The following is a 19,191-nucleotide window of genomic DNA, read 5'->3' as shown; positions in this document are numbered from 1 at the left end:
CTCTCCTGTAGCATGGCAATGCCAGACCACAAACGAGTGCTGCAACATCTGTAACAATCTTGAGTTCACTGCCATGGATCATCCTCCTTACAGTTCTGACTTGGCCCCAGCCAATTTTCATTTGTTTCTTACACTATCACCTTTGAGAACTTAACTTTGATAGTGATGGAGCGGTGCAAGCAGAGCTGAGGTTGTGGCTTCATCAACTAAGTCCAATATTCTATAGTGACGGTAAAACATACTAGTCTCACATTAGGAGAAATGTGTTCATTGCAAGGTGGCTGTGTTGAGAAATAAATATGCAGACAAGAAGTATAATGACGCAGAATGTTAAAAATAGTTAGTTTTATTTAAAAAGCTTTAAGAATTTTCACAAAAGAAATTCAGAGGCATTACTGCTCAGCATGCCCTCATATATTCTATCCTTCAGTAAAATTAGAAGAAGGCTTAAAGCATACAATAATAAAAATTATCCTCAACTGCCTAAATTATAGTGATTTACAGAGAAGAGACACTGATGTAGACTTAATGGCAAATCAATTTTCCATAGCCAAGCTCTTGTCATCCACTTCTCTAAGAAGCGCAGTATGAACTGAAATTGTGAAATAGTCTGCAAACCACATTTAGATATCTCAGCTGCACAGAATTTCCTTTAAAATGCTTACATTATGGTCTGAGAACTGGTCTGATTCACTATTATACTGTGTTAGAAAAGGTTCTGCTTGTTAAATGTGATTCTGTGTAATATAAGTGGGTAATACTTTCATAGTTTCAATAGGTGTTAAGTTGATGTACAATACTATCTTTTATTATAACTGTGGTATCATAAGCAACTGATACCATGCAGGGGGGATCATTCCACTGTATGAAGTTGGCAACGATGTTTATGCAGTTTACTGTGACAGGCAGCCACGAGGAATCGCTAACTGCAACCATCAGCTACCTGAGGGACATGCCTCATTGGATTAGCACCATGAGCTCTTTCAGACACTGTGCTTACCACCACCAGTTGCATATTAAAGTGTGTGCTTTTCAAATTTTTTCAGAGGCCAATTTATTTTTGCCATTTGTGACTTTTTTTCATTTTGGTCTGCATCACATTTTTTTCACTTGCTACTGTGTTGTAAATCATGGCTACTGCATCACCGGACATGTCCCTAAATCAAATCATTCAGTTGAATGCCCAGCTTATGGAATGCATGAATAAGTTACTGCAGTTCCACAGTAATATGAAGGCAGAATTCTCTGCTGCCCAAACACTGCCACAACAAGCAACGACTGCCTTTGTGCCACAGCCCTGACCGTTCAGTGCTCAGCAAGAAGAATGGTCTGAATACAGGACGCAGTTTGATATCCGCTTCTCAGCTCATCGGATTCAAAGTATGGACAGATATCCATATTTATTTGTTGGCAGTAGGTGTCACAGGGTACTGGCTTGCATGTAAATTGTTTTCCACCACCCTCCCTGAAAGTGTTCAGTACAGGGAATTACTTGCTACTTTATACAAATATTTTGATGAGCAACTGAGTATGGCGGCTGCTCATACAAATTTTTCAGACAACTTATGGAGCCTAACCAAACCAATAAACATTAAGTAAGAAACACACAGGGCCTAACTAGACAGTGCAAATATCATTGTGACTGTGGGAAATATTACAGTGACGCTAAGTTGTGTGATGCAGTTACTCAGAACATCTCAGACTCTTCACTAGGGCTCAAGTTTTGAAGTTTTCAGATCCAACATTAAAACAAGAGCTAGATTCAGTGGAGTCGCAAGACACTCTGGACAGTGCTGTGGTTGATTTTGAGTCCCCACATATTTTTTCAGTGCATGTGAGAAGTGACAGTAAACAGCTTGCATGTTCAGGTCATGTGTGCTACCACCATACGGCATAGTCAATGCCGCATTGCACTAGTAACCAACAGCAATATGTCAAGTGGCAGGTGTGAGGTGCAAAGTCATGTCCCCAGTGTTTCAAGGCAGCAAGTGGCAAGCATGTCCCTGCTGTGATGTGCAGTGTTTCCATTGTGGTAAGCATGGCTGCATTCAGTCTGTCTACTTACAAAAGAATAGATAAAACAAAGATGTGGTGCCAAAGATGTGATATCATAGAATGAATGGCAATGTTGTACTGCCCAAGACAGTTCACATTCACAAGGAAATCCATACTCAGTTAAAATCCATGTCACACTCTCAGAATTCTTCACCTAGCTGAAGGGAAGTGAATAAGTTGTTTGTTACATTGAAGATTCTCAGACAAGACTCGTGCATGCAATTAGACATTGGAGCATCAGTTATGATTCTGAACAGATGTACTTATGAGCAGCTGGGTCAGCCCAAACTCCATAAGTTGAAGCAGTTGTTCCTGTGGACTATGGACAGGACATCCCAGATCTTGGAGTCTGTAGTTTGCCTGCCACATTCTGGAACATTACTAAGAGAGGGTCTCTTTTACTATCTTGTGTTCAAAAAAATTGTTTTGTTCCTTAAGACTGTGTTTTCACATTACATGATGAGTTTAGCAATCTGTTTGAGGACAATTTAGACAAAGCATCACATTTTGAGGTGCGTGTCATACTGATGACAATACGCAACCTAGATTATTTTGCGCATGGCCCGTCTCTCAAGCTATTAGGCAAAAAGTTGCTCGAGGGTTGACAAAATGGCAGGACCAAGGCATCATTGCCATCATGCCACCTAATCAGTGGCCATCTCCATTGGTGACACCAAATCTTCTGGCAAACTGTGGTTGTGTGCTGACTTTAAGACTGGGTTAACTCTCAGATACTTGATTCTTATCATTGGCCACAGTCAGAAGACCTAATTGATAGAGTAGGAGCTGGTTACTTCTTTTCTACAACTTATTTGCCAGATGCCTGTCTCCAAATTCCTTTCGATGAGCAGTCACATTGTTTCTTTGTCATCAACAACCATCTGGACTTGTTCAAGTTTCTGCATCTGTCCTTTGCTAGTGCTTCAGCACTCACCATATTCCAAAGTTACCTGGAACAGCTGACTGCTTGTGTACCCTTATCTTCTAATTATTTAGATGAAATTGAGGTTTTTGGTCACTCTCCAGATGAGCATTTAGAACAATTGATGAGTCTCCTTCAAGCACTTTCTGCTGTCAGATGGAAATGCAACAAGGACAAGTGTGGCTTTTTAAAATGGAAATCAAGTACTTAGGACAGATGACCATTGCTCAGGCTGTTCACCCAACACAAGTTCATCTCAAAGCAATTCATCAGCTCCCAGAGACCTGTAATATGAGCAAATTGCAAACAGTGTTAGGGAAGCTCATTTATTATATTGGGTTTGTCCCAAATGTGGCCTAAATTGCACGACCATTCCACCAACTTTATTGGAAGACTGTCCCATTCAAATTGTCAGAGCAGCATCAGTCTGCCTTTTGAAAATTAAAGAAATCACTATTAAGTGACACTTGTTTGAAGCAGTTTGATCCCAGTAAGCCTGTCATCTTAGCAAATGACATTTCCTCATATGGAATCAGAACAGTTCTTTCACACAAGATGGAAGCTTCAGAGAACACTACCACATTTGCATCCAAGCTATCAAATAAGGCTCAGCGCAATTATTCACAGCTGGAGAAAGAATCACTTGCAATTATTTTTTGTTGTTGTTGTGGTCCTCAGTCCTGAGACTGGTTTGATGCAGCTCTCCATGCTACTCTATCCTGTGCAAGCTTCTTCATCTCCCAGTGCTTGCTGCAACCTACATCCTTCTGAATCTGTTTAATGTATTCATCTCTTGGTCTCCCTCTACGATTTTTACCCTCCACACTGCCCTCCAATACTAAATTGGTGATCCCTTGATGACTCACAACATGTCCTACCAACCGATCCCTTCTTTTAGCCAAGTTGTGCCACAAATTTCTCTTCTCCCCAATTCTATTCAATACCTCCTCATTAGTTATGTGATGTACCCATCTAATCGTCAGCATTCTTCTGTAGCACCACATTTCGAAAGCTTCGTTTCTCTTCTTGTCCAAACTATTTATCGTCCATGTTTCACTTCCATACATGGCTACACTCCTTACAAATACTTTCAGAAGCGACTTCCTGACACTTAAATCAATACTCGATTGTAACAAATTTCTCTTCTTCAGAAACGCTTTCCCTGCCATTGCCAGTCTACATTTTATATCCTCTCTACTTCAACCATCATCAGTTATTTTGCTCCCCAAATAGCAAAAGTGTCTCATTTCCTAATCTAATTCCCTCAGCACCACCAGACTTAATTCGACTACATTCCATTATCCTTGTTTTGCTTTTGTTGACGTTCATCTTATATCCTCCTTTCAGGACACTGTCCATTCCGTTCAACTGCTCTTCCAAGTCCTTTGCTGTCTCTGACAGAATTACAATGTCATCGGCGAACCTCAAAGTTTTTATTTCTTCTCCATGGATTTTAATACCTACTCCAAATTTTCCTTTTGTTTCCTTTACTGCTTGCTCAATATACAGATTGAATAACATCGGGGAGAGGCTACAACCCTGCCTCACTCCCTTCCCAACCACTGCTTCCCTTTCATGCCCCTCGACTCTTATAACTGCCATCTGGTTTCTGTACAAATTGTAAATAGCCTTTCCCTCCCAGTATTTTACCCCTGCCATCTTTAGAATTTGAAAGAGTGCAATTATTTATTGAGTGAATAAGTTTCACAAGTACCTGTATGAGTGAAAACTATCTAGTAACAGACCACAAGCCATCAACATCATTATTCAGCCCATACTACCCATTCCCACCATGTGCAGAAATTGCAATGTTAGTCTTTAATTTCTTTAATTCTGTCGAACTATCAGTACAAGATCATATACAGACCATCCACCAAGCACTCCAAATATGGACACCTTTTCTTGTTCGTCTGTCAGGAATGATTATTCGAATTCTAGTTTTTTGTGTGGAGACACAGGATTCAAAATTCTGCAAGGATTCTGCATTATGCATCAGTGAACTGCCCAAGCAACAGCTGCAGATCATTACCTACAAGTCTTATTACAGGACATTCACACTGGATGGCCACCACCTCGTCAAGGCAATTTGCAGCTCTCTGGTTTGTCATTATTTTGCACACTGCCATGATCTGTTGTTTCAACAGGGTGTCATCTTGATCCACACAGAGTCCAATCATTCACATGTGCTAATTCCACAATCATTACAGAGAGAAATTCTCCAACTGCTGGATGAAGGTCATTGAGGCATGGAGTGAACCAAGCAACTCTCCTGACACCACAGTACAGGGTCAGGATGGCTTCACAAATAGAACAAATGACTGCTAATTGTCAGGTATATGTGGAGCACACCAAAAGTTTTTTGAGTGGTTCAAACTGAACACCCAATGGCAGAGATTTCATATAAACTTTGCAAGTCCATTTTGGAATATTCGCTGGTTGATGGTTGTTGACTCTTTCAGCAAATTCTCTTTTGTGTTCTCAACACAGTGCACAATATCATCGCACACCATCAAGTCTCTCAACTCCATTTTTTTGTATAGGAGGCCAACTGGAAGTGATTCTCCTTGACAATGGACCCCAATTTACCTCTGGCAAGTTTAAAAAGTTTTGTGATGCTAACAGAATTCAATTTCTTACTAATGTACCATTCCATATGCAGCTGAACAGAGAAGTAGAATGCTATGTCTGTACATTTAAGCAACAAATGAACAGACTACGTGCCTCCCACAGTAGCAGGTATTATTGACCTTTTTGGCAGCCTACCTTTCTCAGTAAAATAATGGCACATCACTTGGGAAAATTCCTGCAGAGATGCTATCACAGAACATTACTGCATCTTCTGCATCTGCTGTGTCAGCTATGGTTCTGCAGTGCACTAAATTTAATGCTAATGAGACTGTTCTTTTAAGGTTGTTTGGTAGTTGCAGATGCTGAAACTGAGGCATCATTGTTAAAGTTTTTGGTTGCTCACTCTACATGACTCGGGTTCCCTCTGGTGTGATAAGCAGCATCAAAATCAAATATGTGCTTGTTGCTGACATAATCCTGCCTGAAGTTTCTCAGTTCCAGATATAGCCCACAACAGATCTCACCACCTCAGCTGCCTTCACCCTCCCAGCCATCCAGCATCACTGGTGCCAGACGAGAAAACACTGGTGGTCAACATGGTGCCACTGATGTCACCATGGTACCCAAACAGCACATGACATTGAGGTTCAGCCCTCTTTGCCGGTCTGCCTTTCTACCTGACACTGAGCACTCACCAGCTGCTGATGCTTCATCAGGCATGGAAGAGCCTCAGTTGCTGTCCATAAGTGTGCACCCTACATCTGGTTGCTCGTCCATTATTTCCAGGCATTGTCGGGGGAGGGGGGTGGGGGCGGGGGGGTGGGATGTGATATCATCAGCAATCAGAGCCACACAGGCTGCATCATTCCACTATACAGAGTTGGCAATAGTAATCATGGAGGTTACCATGAGAGGCAACCATTAGCATCTGCTTCCTCCAACTACCAGCTGCATGAGGGTCACATCCTCTTGGATTGACACTGTCAGCTCAAAGCATCACACAAATAAGAGGTCCTCCCCAGGGAACTTCCAGTCTCTACTGTTTGGGCTCCAGCTTTTGGGACCCAGAATTCTGGTTTCAATATCTGAGTCTCCAGAATTTTCAGTCTTCAGTTTAATCAAAAGCTTAGTCGATATATAGATGTGAGTACAAGGGTAACTGACTCAGGTCTCTGATTGTTACCAGACAGTGATTAAAGTTCAAATAGGACTTGTTAGTGGCATTTTCCTATATATACTCCAGGCTACTATCTGGATTTATAACAGGACATTCAGTGAAATCACTGTACCAAGTTAAGTACATAGTTATATTAAACATCTAACTGGTGTATGTTTTTTTTTTTTCAATCTACATTTCTGCCCCAGAACCCAATGCCATCCCAACAGGAAACAACAGTAATAACAGAGAAGAACATTCATTAATAAAACATAAAGCATCTCTCATGATGATCAATGCTGCAGAAATTATTTATTACAACAATGGAAGTGAACATTCATAAATCAGATACTAAATATATCTCATGATTATCAGTAACGTCAAGTATCATTTATTATATTAATGACGATCCATATAAATCAGATACTAAGCGTATCTCTCGTAGGCTGAAATATTTTCATTGTTTCATCTTTACAATCTTATCAATCACATCTGTCATATATTGTAAATATTAGAAGTGAGGAAATCAGTTCAGCTTGTCAAATCTGGTTCATTAAGCATGACAGATTTTAATCATACATACCATTCTCATCCAGCCATACACTGTCATCACTGATTTTAACTCATCCTGAAACAGAAAAGCCTACTTTAGCTAGTTGTTGTAACCCAAGGTACCATTAACCAGTTCCCCTATACAACTGACCTAAACAAGAAATAACAATGACAATAAAAATTGTAATAATGGAGACCATGCACCAAAAAGCAGAAGCATTGAGTAGTCAAAATGCACATGCAAAAAAGAAAGAAAACTTAGTAGCTTTCACAGTAATCCATGCTGAAATCTGCAGGCCCTTCCCAGAAGCTCATACCCAAGTTCATTTTCCTTCTGACCCCAATGACACCCCCAACACTCATCATCTACATGCTCCCCAAAATCCACAAACCCAACAATCCTGGCTGACCCACTGCAGCTGGTTACTGAACTCCCACTGACAGAATTTCCATTCTTGTTAACTAACACCACCAACCAATTACCCGAAACATAGCATACCATATTAATGATAGTAATCCTGTCCTTCAACGACTCTCCACCTTCCCCACTCCTTTCCCTCCTGGATCCCTACCCGTCACTGTTGATGGTGCCTCCAAATACACCAACAACCCTGATGCCTATGGCCTTCCCACTAATGAACAATGCCTCTCTCAACATCCTTCAGACTCCAAACCCATAGTCTCATTCCTTTTACACTTTATTGACTATACCTTGACACACAGCTACTTTTCCTTTGAAGTGAAGATTTTCAAACAAAGCTGTGGCACAGCTGCGGGCACCTGCATGGTATCCTACTATGCCAATCTGTTTATGGGCCATATACAGGAAACCTTCTCGGCCTCTCAAAACTCCCAATCCCTAGTCTGGTTCAGATTCATTGATGATATCTTCATGATCTGGACACGGAACCAAGACACCCTATCCTCATTTGTTGACAAACTAAACATCTTCTTTCCCATCTACTTCACCTGATCCTTCTCAACCCAGCTTACTACCTTCCTGAATGTTGATTTCACCTCTCAGATGGCTGCATCCACACTTATGTCTACATTACACCAACTAACTAGCAACAGAACCTGTATTTCGACAGCTACAATCCCTTCCACATCAAAAAAATCCTCCCACACATTCTGGCCATAGTGGATGAGGTATCTGCAGTGATGAGAACTGTTTTGCCCAGTATGCTGAATGCCTGATGAAGATCTTCACAGACAAGAACTACCCCCTACCCCCACCCCATCCCAAGACCTAGTCTGCAAAAGGATCTCCAATGCCATATCCCCACACACCTCCACTTCTCCCCAAGGATCAGATAAAATGGTGTTCCCCCTCACCATTCAATATTACCCTGCCCTGGACTGGATCATCCACTGAACAATATCCTTCATAAGGGCTTCAATTATCTCTCAAAATGACCTGAAACGAGGGACATCATAACCAAGATTCTTCCCATCCCTCTTAAATTGGTGTTCCATCACCCACCCAGCCTACTCAACACCCTAGTCCACCCCTAAGCCACTCCCACCCACTCTCCCTATGGGAGACGAAGGTGCAAGACCTGCCCAATCCACACATCCTGCACTTCCTACTCCAGTCCTTTCACAGGCTTATCCTACTGCATCAGAGGCCGGACCTCCAGTGTAAGCAGCCATGTGATATTCCAACTCTGCTGTAAACACTGACAGCTTCTCATGTCAGTATGACTACAAACCAGCTGTCTGCCAGGATGAATGGCCACTGCCAAACTGTTACCTAGAACAAAGTTGACCACCTGATGGCACAATAAGCTACTGATCATACCTTGCTGAATTTCAATGACTGCTTCACAACCTATGTCATCTGGATCCTTCTCTTCACCACCAGTTCCTCTGAACTATGCAGATGGGAGTTATCTCGCATAACATCTTTCACTCCCGTAATCGTCTTGCCTTCAATTTCCAGTAAACCATTGCACCACACCCTCCACCTATCAGTTTCCCCTTCCTCCATCTTGTCACTTCTTCCCAGTTCACACCCCATGTCACCTTCAGTATGTGCCGCTCCTCATTGGCTCCAACAATCGTACATCGCATGCCTAGCCTGTGCACCTGTCATCCTTTTCTACAACATTCCTAGCTGGAAAACTGGCTATCCCAACCAATGCAACCTCCACTCCAGCACAGGCATATTGTCGCCAGCCAGTGCCATTTATGGGCACAGGTATATTTGTACTCTAGGTCAAAAAAGGATTGCTTCAGAAGCTAGCAAGTTTTCTTTGCTATTTAAGTGTGGCTGTTGATGACTCAACAACTCAATGCTTCTGCTTTTCAGTGAGTGGTTTCCTTTACTCCAAAGTATTTACATTCCACTGGAACTTCCCCACAAAATAATAACTGCAAGTTATTATCTATTACAACTATAATACAGTTTTTCCCTTGATGACATTATTCCTTCAGATTTTATTCAAATTCTAGTTTACAAATCTGACGTAATATACACTGCAAGGCAAACAGTCCTTTGGACAACAGCATTTTTGCAAAACTTGCTAATGATATTGATTACAAATAGGCTGTTAGATAACTTACATGCTAAAGATTCAACATGCATTTCTCACTTCAGATTGCATTGAATGGTTAAACCAAAGAATTTTACACTAAACTCTTTTTTTATGGTTTCACTACATATGTACAGTCTAATTTCATCACTATTTACTATTGTTGAACTCCATGAGATATGTCTTACTGGCGCTTATATTAACACGGCTTTCACTGAAGTATTGAACAATTTCCTTTGTCACAATACTGCAGAGAGTCTCTAATTCATTAAGTGAGACTTTTTTTATACATTATAAATATATGCAAAAAGAAGTATGTTGCAGCTTATAGAGCAATAGTGAATGTCATTCCCATAAATCAAAAACAGAAGAAGGCTCAATACTGCCACACCTTATTTTAAATTAGTAATTTTATAATTGTGATCACTATTTTCAGTTTGAAGAAGTACAAACCATTTTCAGTTAGTCAAGTAGGAATTAGTTTGGTCATTACGAGAGCCTCTTATCCTGATGTCCCATAGTTAATCTAAAGGTAGCAACATTCACAGTCAAGAGTTTTTACAAGGTCTTAGAATGTATGGCAATACGTTCCTTGTTCTCGATTCCCCTTATCACCTCATCAATTAACTGAACAGCTACTATGCTTGTTGATTTGCATTTTATGAATTTATTTTGATATGCAAACATTAGATTTTAATTGTTGGGAAAATTTGTTTTCAATTATTTTGAAGAAAACAGGGAGTATTGAGTTTGGCATGCAATTTTCAATTTTGTATTTGTTAGTAGTCTCTGGGCTACTTTTAATATGTCTGGGAAGGTGCCCGATTCTGTTATATTATTTACCGCTACAGACAGAGGTAAGGAGACACTTTATCTAGACACTTGTGGAATAATCCATGTAAATGGGTTTACAGACTTATGCTCACACATAACTTGAAAAGCATCAAGCAATTTTGGACACCTTTTCATTAAAGTTGATATTTGTTTAATAATTCAGAGACTGGGAGTCATAAATTCATTAGGGGATATCATTGAGAATATTTATCAAAAAGATTTTGGATTACACTGACTGATAGCATGGTGCCACATGTATTTTTTCTTCTTTAACATTGTGAAGGAGTCTCTCTGGTTTTGAATGCTTTTCGCATGTGGGAAGACACAGCACTGGAGCTGAGATGGGGTGAGCAGAAACGTTATGGAGAAATGGCACTTTGTGCAGAGGCCCATGCATTGAGTTCATGGAACTGGACTGCTGAGGTTACCCCAGTGGGCCGATAAGTCATTGTCCGATTTACAACACCGTGCTGCCTAGTGAGACGCCAGGGAGTGGAGAGGTGCCATGGCCTATGAGTGAGAGCAGTTTTCTCATGTTTTGCAGACTGGATTTATAGACAACTGTCACCCATTTTCCAAAACATGAGATGGACAAAATAATGGGCTAACCTCATGAACAGTATTTCCTAATTTTTGTGGTTCTCTGATGTGAGGCTAGCACCTTAAAGGGAAGACATGGGGGATTTGCTAAAGTCTGACATCATGAGCACAGAACTGGCACAGATGCTTTTTAGTAGTAGGGGAGAGTTTTGAGATAGGATTGGCATCTGAAAGCAACCCACTGTTTTGCCAGGACTCTGCATTCTGGAAAGAAACCTCACTATTGGGCCACAGTGTTTTCTAATTTTATTATTGGCAACAGACACTGTCCCATGGAAAAAAAATAGAGCAGGGACATACAGGAAAGGCAAATACTTGAGATATGGACAGGGTCCATGGTCAAGAGTGGTCCAGTTTTGATTTTGGTCGTGGACTTTGGTTGGGAGTGGAGAGGAGCAGATCTTTAGAGACAACCGGGGGACAGTGTTGCTGATATCACAGTACGCTCTTGTGTTCCTTGGGTAGCCACCTCCACAGCAGCCACCTACATCTCAGTGCAAAAGAAATTTTAAGGTGAGCATTAAAAGTGGCACTGGCAAACTATGTAATTTTGTTTTGCACTTGCGGAATTTCATAAGCCTGCCCATCTCAGGTTTAACATTCATATGTTGAATGTATGATCTGATTAACCAGTCATCAAGCTTGCTATCGCTGTTTTTCCATTAGGATTTTTTGGGATTAAATTTGAGTCTCACATTGGGATTTCAGTTAACCTTTATTACATAGTCAAGTAGCACTGCTGTTCATAATATTCTAATACGAGTAAGTTCACACTGATAGCATTTGTCAATTGTTTCAATGTCTCTTTTCATGAGTGAACATAATCAACATTTACTGTAATAAAATTGAGTGTTTAGACAACAGATTGTTTTTATAATATACCTTCCAGAAACATGACATTTATTATTCAAATCCCCTCTTCAGGATCTACACCTAGAGCCTAGTACCATGTTATCCACCTCAAATTCTACACACATAAATTCATAAGTCAGGTCTCGAAGAAGTGGCCTGCCCAAAATTAGGTTTCTGGATTAGGAGATAAAACCATGAAAAGGGACTTTTGCAAACTGAATGAAATAATAACACTTTACAAACCTTATTACTCAATACTGAAATACACACGTTCACATAAGGCAGCCACAAAAATAAACTGACACATCAGCTTTGCAGCAAATATAAAAATACACACAGAGGGTTCCTCTTCTTCAATTGTAGATGTACAGTCAGTATTGTAGAGGGTATTGTGCACCTAACACTGTTAGCACATTAATACTGAGGCCATCATTCAATGCAGAACTTGAGGATTGTAAAGAACTGATGATGTTAATTATTTATTTTCAGGTTTGAGGGGCTAGATATATGCTATGCTAAAATGGATTACCTGTAAAATTATATTGCATAGGTTTTTATGTTTATGGCTTTCCCTGCTAAAAAAAGTATTCATTGAACATGCTGGAAATTTCAAGTTGGTCTTCTATGTACATCATATTGTGGTTAATAATATAGTCTATATTGGATTTCTGTTGGCAGGCTCTAAAACTGTCTATCTTTGAACAGACAGAAACAGTAACATTGTGCGAACCTTGAAGCTTGCTCGTAACATAGTTGCTCCTGGTCTGTGTTAATAAATCTTTATAGCAACCATTACAAATTTTGAAGGCTTCTTGTAGCTTGCAGTTTTCTCTATCATTCAGCACTGTACAATGGAATAATTTTAATTTTCACCTTGCTTCAGTAACATTAATGTTTATTCATATACTTCTGTTTATATTTTTTGCATTGTCATGTGGCACCAGAATAAGAGTAGAAGTCAGTAGCAAAAGTATCATAGGAAATTCAATCGTTAGCAAACCATGATATGTGTGCTAATCAGCTGTTCAGTCTATCAATGTTATCATCCTACATGGTTCTTTTGCTTACATATTATACACTTTTCTTCAAAGTAGCTGTTTTCTCATAATATACATAAACATATACAAAGTAATTTTTAAGTAATTCCCATACTTATCATTGTGCATAGAGTAACAGTATTTACAGTTTGATGTTAGTATAGTTTGCAGAAGTAGTCTGCAGTAGATGTTTCTGCCTAAAGTGTGTAACATGACTCATTCCATAATTGTGATGTCTTTCGTTCATAATGGGACTGTTACAACACACTGTGTGAAAAATTACTGCCTGAATGTAAGATCTAAACATCTAACAATCCTCAACACTGTCTACATTGTACAGATCCGACTTCCTACAGTTGTCTACAGAAACATCCTCAATACCTGCTTCTTTGTTGAGGTTGGTCAGCCACCACTTAAAGCAGAACTTATAAAATTTCTACTGAAACAATGTTTTTATCCAGTTAGTGACTACGCTGCCCAATAACATTTTTCTGATAATGTTTGCATTAAGGCAAAATTGAAAACACTGTCCCTAAATTTTTCATTATATTAGCATATCTAATGAATAGCTGTTGTCTGACATAAAATCCTTATTGAATCATTGAAGGATTTATATGGACTTGTTTATGAGCACAAAAGTAAGATCAATGAGAAAATGAAGACTACAAATTTTAATAACAGAACTGTACATGTACACTGATCAGCAAGAACTTTATGACCCCTGACATACTATTGATATAAACCCATCTGGCTCATATCAGTGTCACATGGCAAGGAATGACTGTTAGACGGACACATGCACATTGCTGTCTGTGTGTAGAATGGGGTAGGCATGCGATCTACCTGAGTCTCACTGAGGGCGGATTGTGATGGCCTGGAGGAAATTACACAACTTGTTGGATGTTCAAGGAGTGCTGTGGTGAGGGTCTTCAGCATGTGTCAAAACCAAGATGAAATCAAACTGAGATGTTGTGGTGCTGGACAACAACCTCTCATTGCAGATGTTGGACTTCGTAGGCTGGGTAGACTAGTAAAACAGAACAGGTAGTGAACTGTGGCAGAATTAACATCAGTCTTTAATGCTGAGCAGAATGTAAGTATGTCCAAACATACAGTGCACTGAATACTCCTAACGATGAGCCTCTGCAGCCAAAGACCCATGCATCTGCCAACGTTAACACCATGACCTTGACGACTACAGCTGAAATGAGCATGTGACCATTGGCACTGGACATTGGAGCAGTGGCCAAGTGTTGCATGGTTTGATGAATCCCAATACCTTCTTCATCATGCCAATAGGAGGGTGTGAATCCATCATCTTCCAGGGGAACAGCACCTTGACTGTGGGACAGAGTCAAGCTGGTGGCAGCTCCATTATACTCTGGGGAACATTCACGTGGGAAACCAAGAGTCCAGTGGAGCTAATGAAAGCCACCATGACTGCCCACACACTAGTTGCAGACCACATACACCTCTCCATGACACTCATGCTTCCTGACAGCAGTGGCATATTTCAACAAGATAATGCACCATGTCACAAGGCCAGGAGTTTGAGGAACACAGTGCTGTGCTGGCCTCCCTGCTTGCCACATCAGAACCAAATCAAACACATCTGTGATGTGATGGACTGTGCCATCAGAACGTTTTGCCCCCTTCCAAGGAATTTATGAGAATTAGATGATTTGTGTGCACAGATGTGGTGCCAACTCCCTCCAGTGATCTACGAAGGCCTCATTGCTTCGATGCCATGATGCATCACACTGTTATCTGTGTCAAAGGTGGAAATACCAGATATTAAGTAGGTGGCCATAATGTTCTGGCTGATAAGTCAATGTAAGGTTGTATTAATATGTAATGTGTGATGATGTATTATTTTGTTTGTCCTACTTTATGTATATATTCATATGCTCAGCTGACAAAAGTCATGGGATAGTAATATGCACATATACAAATGGCAGTAGTATCGCGTACACAGAGTATTAAAGGGCAGTGTACTGGTGGAGCTGTCATTCGTGCTCACGTGATTCATGTGAAAAGATTTCTGACATGATTAGGGACTGATGACCTCGCTGTTTGGTTCCCTCTCCCAAATCAAACAACCAATCTGACATGTTATGGCCACATGATGGTAACCAACAGACTTTGAATGAGGAATAGTAGTTGGAGCAAGGTGCATGAGATGTTCGATTTTGGAAATTGTTAGGGAATTCAGTATTCCGAGACCCATAATGTCAAGAGTGTGCTGAGAGTACCAAATTTCAGGCATTACTTCTCACCAAGGGCAACACACTGGCCTTTACTTAATGACTGAGAGCAGCAGTGTTTGCATATAGTTGTCAGTGCTTACAGAAAGGCAACACTGCATGAGATAATAGCAGAAATTGATGTGGGGCATACAGCTAATGTATCTGTTAGGACCCTGTGGTGAAATATGGCATTAATGGGCTACGGCATCAGACGGCCAACACGAGTGCCTTTGCTAACAGTACAAAATTGCGTGCAGCACCTCTCCTGGGCTCATGACCTTATCAGTTGGATTCCAGATGACTGGAAGACTGTGGCCTGTTAAGATGAGACCTGATTTCAGTTGGTAAGAGCTGATGATAGGGTTTGAGTGTGACACAGATTTCACAAAGCTATGGATCCAAGTTGTGCTCCATAATGGTACGGGCTGTGTTTACATGGAATGGACTGGGTCCTCTGACCCAATTGAACCAATCATTGACTGGAAATGGTTATGTTGGGGTCCTTAGAGATCATTTGCAGCCATTCATGGACTTCATGTTCCCAAAAAATGATGGAATTTTTATTGATGACACTGCACTATATCAGTGGACAACAATTGCTCATGACTGGTTTGAAGAATATTATGGACAGTTCAAGCAAATGATTGGGTCACCCAGACCACCTGACATGAATCCCACTGAACATTTATACAACATAATCAAGAGGTCAGTTCATGACAAAATCCTGCACCGGCAACACTTTCACAATTACAGTTGTATATAGAGGCAGCATGACTCAATATTTCTGTAGGGGACTTCCAACAACTTGTTGAGTCTGTGCCACATTGAGTTGCTGCACTTCACCAGGCAAAAGGAGGTCCAAGATGATATTAGGAGCTATCCCATGAATTTTGTCACCTCAGTGTATGTTCTTAAAATGGTTTCACATAAATTAACATGCACATTTTTACAACATCCATACAATATTTATTGACTACAGACAGATAAATAAAATAAATAGAACTGGCTGCAACTCCTCAGGTACATATGATTTTGTCTGATGATTGATGACTACTGAAGACCCATTTAGCATAAGGAATGACTTTTCACAAAATTTTGCTCAGCCTTTAAGTGCACACTTTCGTGTTTTGCAAGCAATCTCCGTAGACTGCATTTTCTGAGTATCCTACCAATAAACCTAAGTGAGCTGCTTTACCTATGAATGAGCCTATCTGATCATTCCATTTCATATTCCCAAAGATTATTACACCTAGATATTTGTATGACAGTCTCACTGATACTTTAGTCATAAGGTATCTTTTTTTCATTTTGTGAAGAGCAAAATTTTAAATTTCTGAACCTGTAAAGTAAACTGTCAATATTTTCATGGGTTTGGAAACTTATGACGATTTGATTGGATATTTAGGCAATTCTTCTTTTAGATAGTACTTCATTATAGATTACCGTATGATCTCTGAAAGTCTGAGGCAACTATTAAAGTTGTCTGACAGGTCTTTAATATACTGGGTGGAAAGCACTGCCATGGGGCATCCCTCAAGTTACTTCTGTTTAATATAATAATAAAAGGATAAACAATTTACATAATCCAGCACTCAGCCTTTGTGTGGCACAGAAAAGAATGAAATATTCAGCCATAAAAATCTTTAACCATATTCCTGGTGCACAAAGAGTTAATAAAAGTAACTTCAAACACAAACTTAAAACATATCTGCTTGACAGCTCCTTCTACTCCATAAAAGAATTTCTGACTTTGTAGTAGTATGGCTTTGTGTGTGTGTGTGTGTGTGTGTGTGTGTGTGTGTGTGTGTGTGTTTGTTTAAAAATATTGCACATATTTTCAACTAATGAGATGTACTGTAATTATAAAACTGACTCGTTCCACAGTAGGGCCTATAGCAATGAGTCACATTTATTATCCATGAAAAATGTTAATAACTGTCTAACTAACTAACACTCATCATTGATGCTTCATCCATTATAACATGCAGTGTGCTCTCTTCCACTAAATCCTCAACCCAGTCATAAATTTCATTTTATCATATTATCTTAGTTTTATGAATAAGTGTTGGTGTTCTACTGAGACAAAAACCTTTTGAATGTCAAGAAATACCTTATAAATTTACATATTGCAGCCATTTATATCCAGTTTATGTTGTACCCTTTTGAATTTCTTAAATGAAATTGTGTAATTTTGATGTTTGCCATTCCTGCTACATAGTTTGTATGGCAGTTGCAATGTACTGTACTTACAAGTTCAATATGTCGGAAAGTTAATACCATCTTGACAACAGTTGCATTAGTGTGCTGTGCAGGTCTCGAGAACTTGTCATAATGTGTTAAAAGCTTACGCTTCAGCTTATCTGTCCAGGTGGCATTCCATAGTGGTTTGGTATCATCAGTATTTGGTATCTCTGGACTGCCTGTAAAAAGTTAGAAGGTGTCTTAGTTAACAAACTTTAATACATTTATATCACTAAATGTAATGCCAGACTGGAAGATGTTAAAACACTGCCGAATAAACTGCAATAATTGTAGTATTTATTTTCACTTTGTAATTTGTAGTCTATTCTGTTTTCTTACTTATTTTGTGAGTGGTTACTTGCATCTTTCTTTAATTTTCGCAGATCTATATCTACAGTGACAACAATAATAACACATTCGCAATTCAAATAACTGTGCTCTACAATAATTAATTAGCTTTTACCCTACATTATCTATAGCCATTCTGAAAATACTATGGTCAGATGTAAACCACCATTGTTTGGAATGTGTTTCCTTACTTATCCATTGTCTGTGATTTCTCCCTTATATAGTAACATTTCTGGAAGTGTTCCTAGGTATGAGTATGTCTGAAATTGTGGTGTTGTGTTAACCAATCAACAAGTCAGGCCTCACAGACTTCCAACCAGGTAAAATTGCCAGTGCTTCCTTGGCCGATGCATCTATATATAATTTAAAAAAAACTGGACACAAATGAAGACGCTAGCCAAGCCTGCATCTGGCAGTGTTGTTTCTGAACATGAATGGCACCTGCGCAATGCCCCCAATGTGTTGCAAGTGTCAATCACAGTCAAAACAATGTTCTGTGTAGTTGTGACTGGATTATGTCAGAGCTAACTGAATTTAAAAGTGAGTGAATTGTTGGCATTCATATGGTGGACACTTCCGTAAGCAATGTAGCTGAAGCTTTTGGTTTTTCAAGAGGCCCTGTATCAAAGATTTATACCGCATAAAGGCAAAGCAGAGAAACGTCATCTGCTTAGCCACAACACAGGTGAAAGTGTGTGTTGAGTTATAGTGACAACAGTTATTGAAGATGACTGTGATGAAGAATAAGAGGATGTCAGCTGCAACGGTCACTGTAGAACTGAATGTTACACTCATGAATCCTGTCAGCATAAAAACAACATGAAGAGAGCTACATAATCTGGGAATTCAGGATGACCTGGGATTCCAAAACAACACATCAGTGATGCTGATGTCTGTAACAGGAAGATATAATGTCAAAGGCATTAAACATGGGCTATGGAGCAATGGAAGAAAGTCATTTGGTAGGATGAGTCCGGTTCCACACTGTCTCCAACTTCTGGCCAAGTTTATGTCTGGTGTATGCTGCCCAAGCCTACAATGCAGACTGCTTGCTGCCACGAGTGAAATGTGATGGGGGTTTAGTGATGATTTGGGCACTCATGTCATGGTATTCCATGCGTACCTTGGTTACTGTGCAAGGTTGCATTGCTGCCAAGGATTATGTGACCATATTGGCTGATCATATCCATCTGGTGGAACAATGTTTGTTCTCCAATCGTGATGCTATGTTTCAAGATGACAGGAC

General features: G+C 39.9%; 1 protein-coding gene across 5 annotated transcripts in view; it reads right to left on the bottom strand.

Moving 5' to 3' along the window:
- Positions 1–19,191, bottom strand: part of LOC124802738 (acetylcholine receptor subunit alpha-L1-like) — a 188,969-nt gene that overhangs the window by 82,582 nt on the left and 87,196 nt on the right. For all 5 annotated transcript variants that reach the window (XM_047263718.1, XM_047263719.1, XM_047263721.1 and 2 more), the window contains exons 2-3: positions 17,607–17,776; positions 7,285–7,329 (exon numbers count right to left, since the gene is read on the bottom strand). In XM_047263718.1, coding sequence (XP_047119674.1) covers positions 7,285–7,329; positions 17,607–17,776 — 215 coding nt within the window. The remainder of the gene's footprint in view (positions 1–7,284; positions 7,330–17,606; positions 17,777–19,191) is intronic.

This window comes from Schistocerca piceifrons, chromosome 6 (genome assembly GCF_021461385.2).
Source record: "Schistocerca piceifrons isolate TAMUIC-IGC-003096 chromosome 6, iqSchPice1.1, whole genome shotgun sequence".
In the NCBI taxonomy this organism is placed as follows: Eukaryota; Metazoa; Arthropoda; class Insecta; order Orthoptera; family Acrididae; genus Schistocerca; species Schistocerca piceifrons.
Note: the sequence above shows the minus strand (reverse complement) of the source record. Positions and strands in the feature narration are given on the sequence as shown.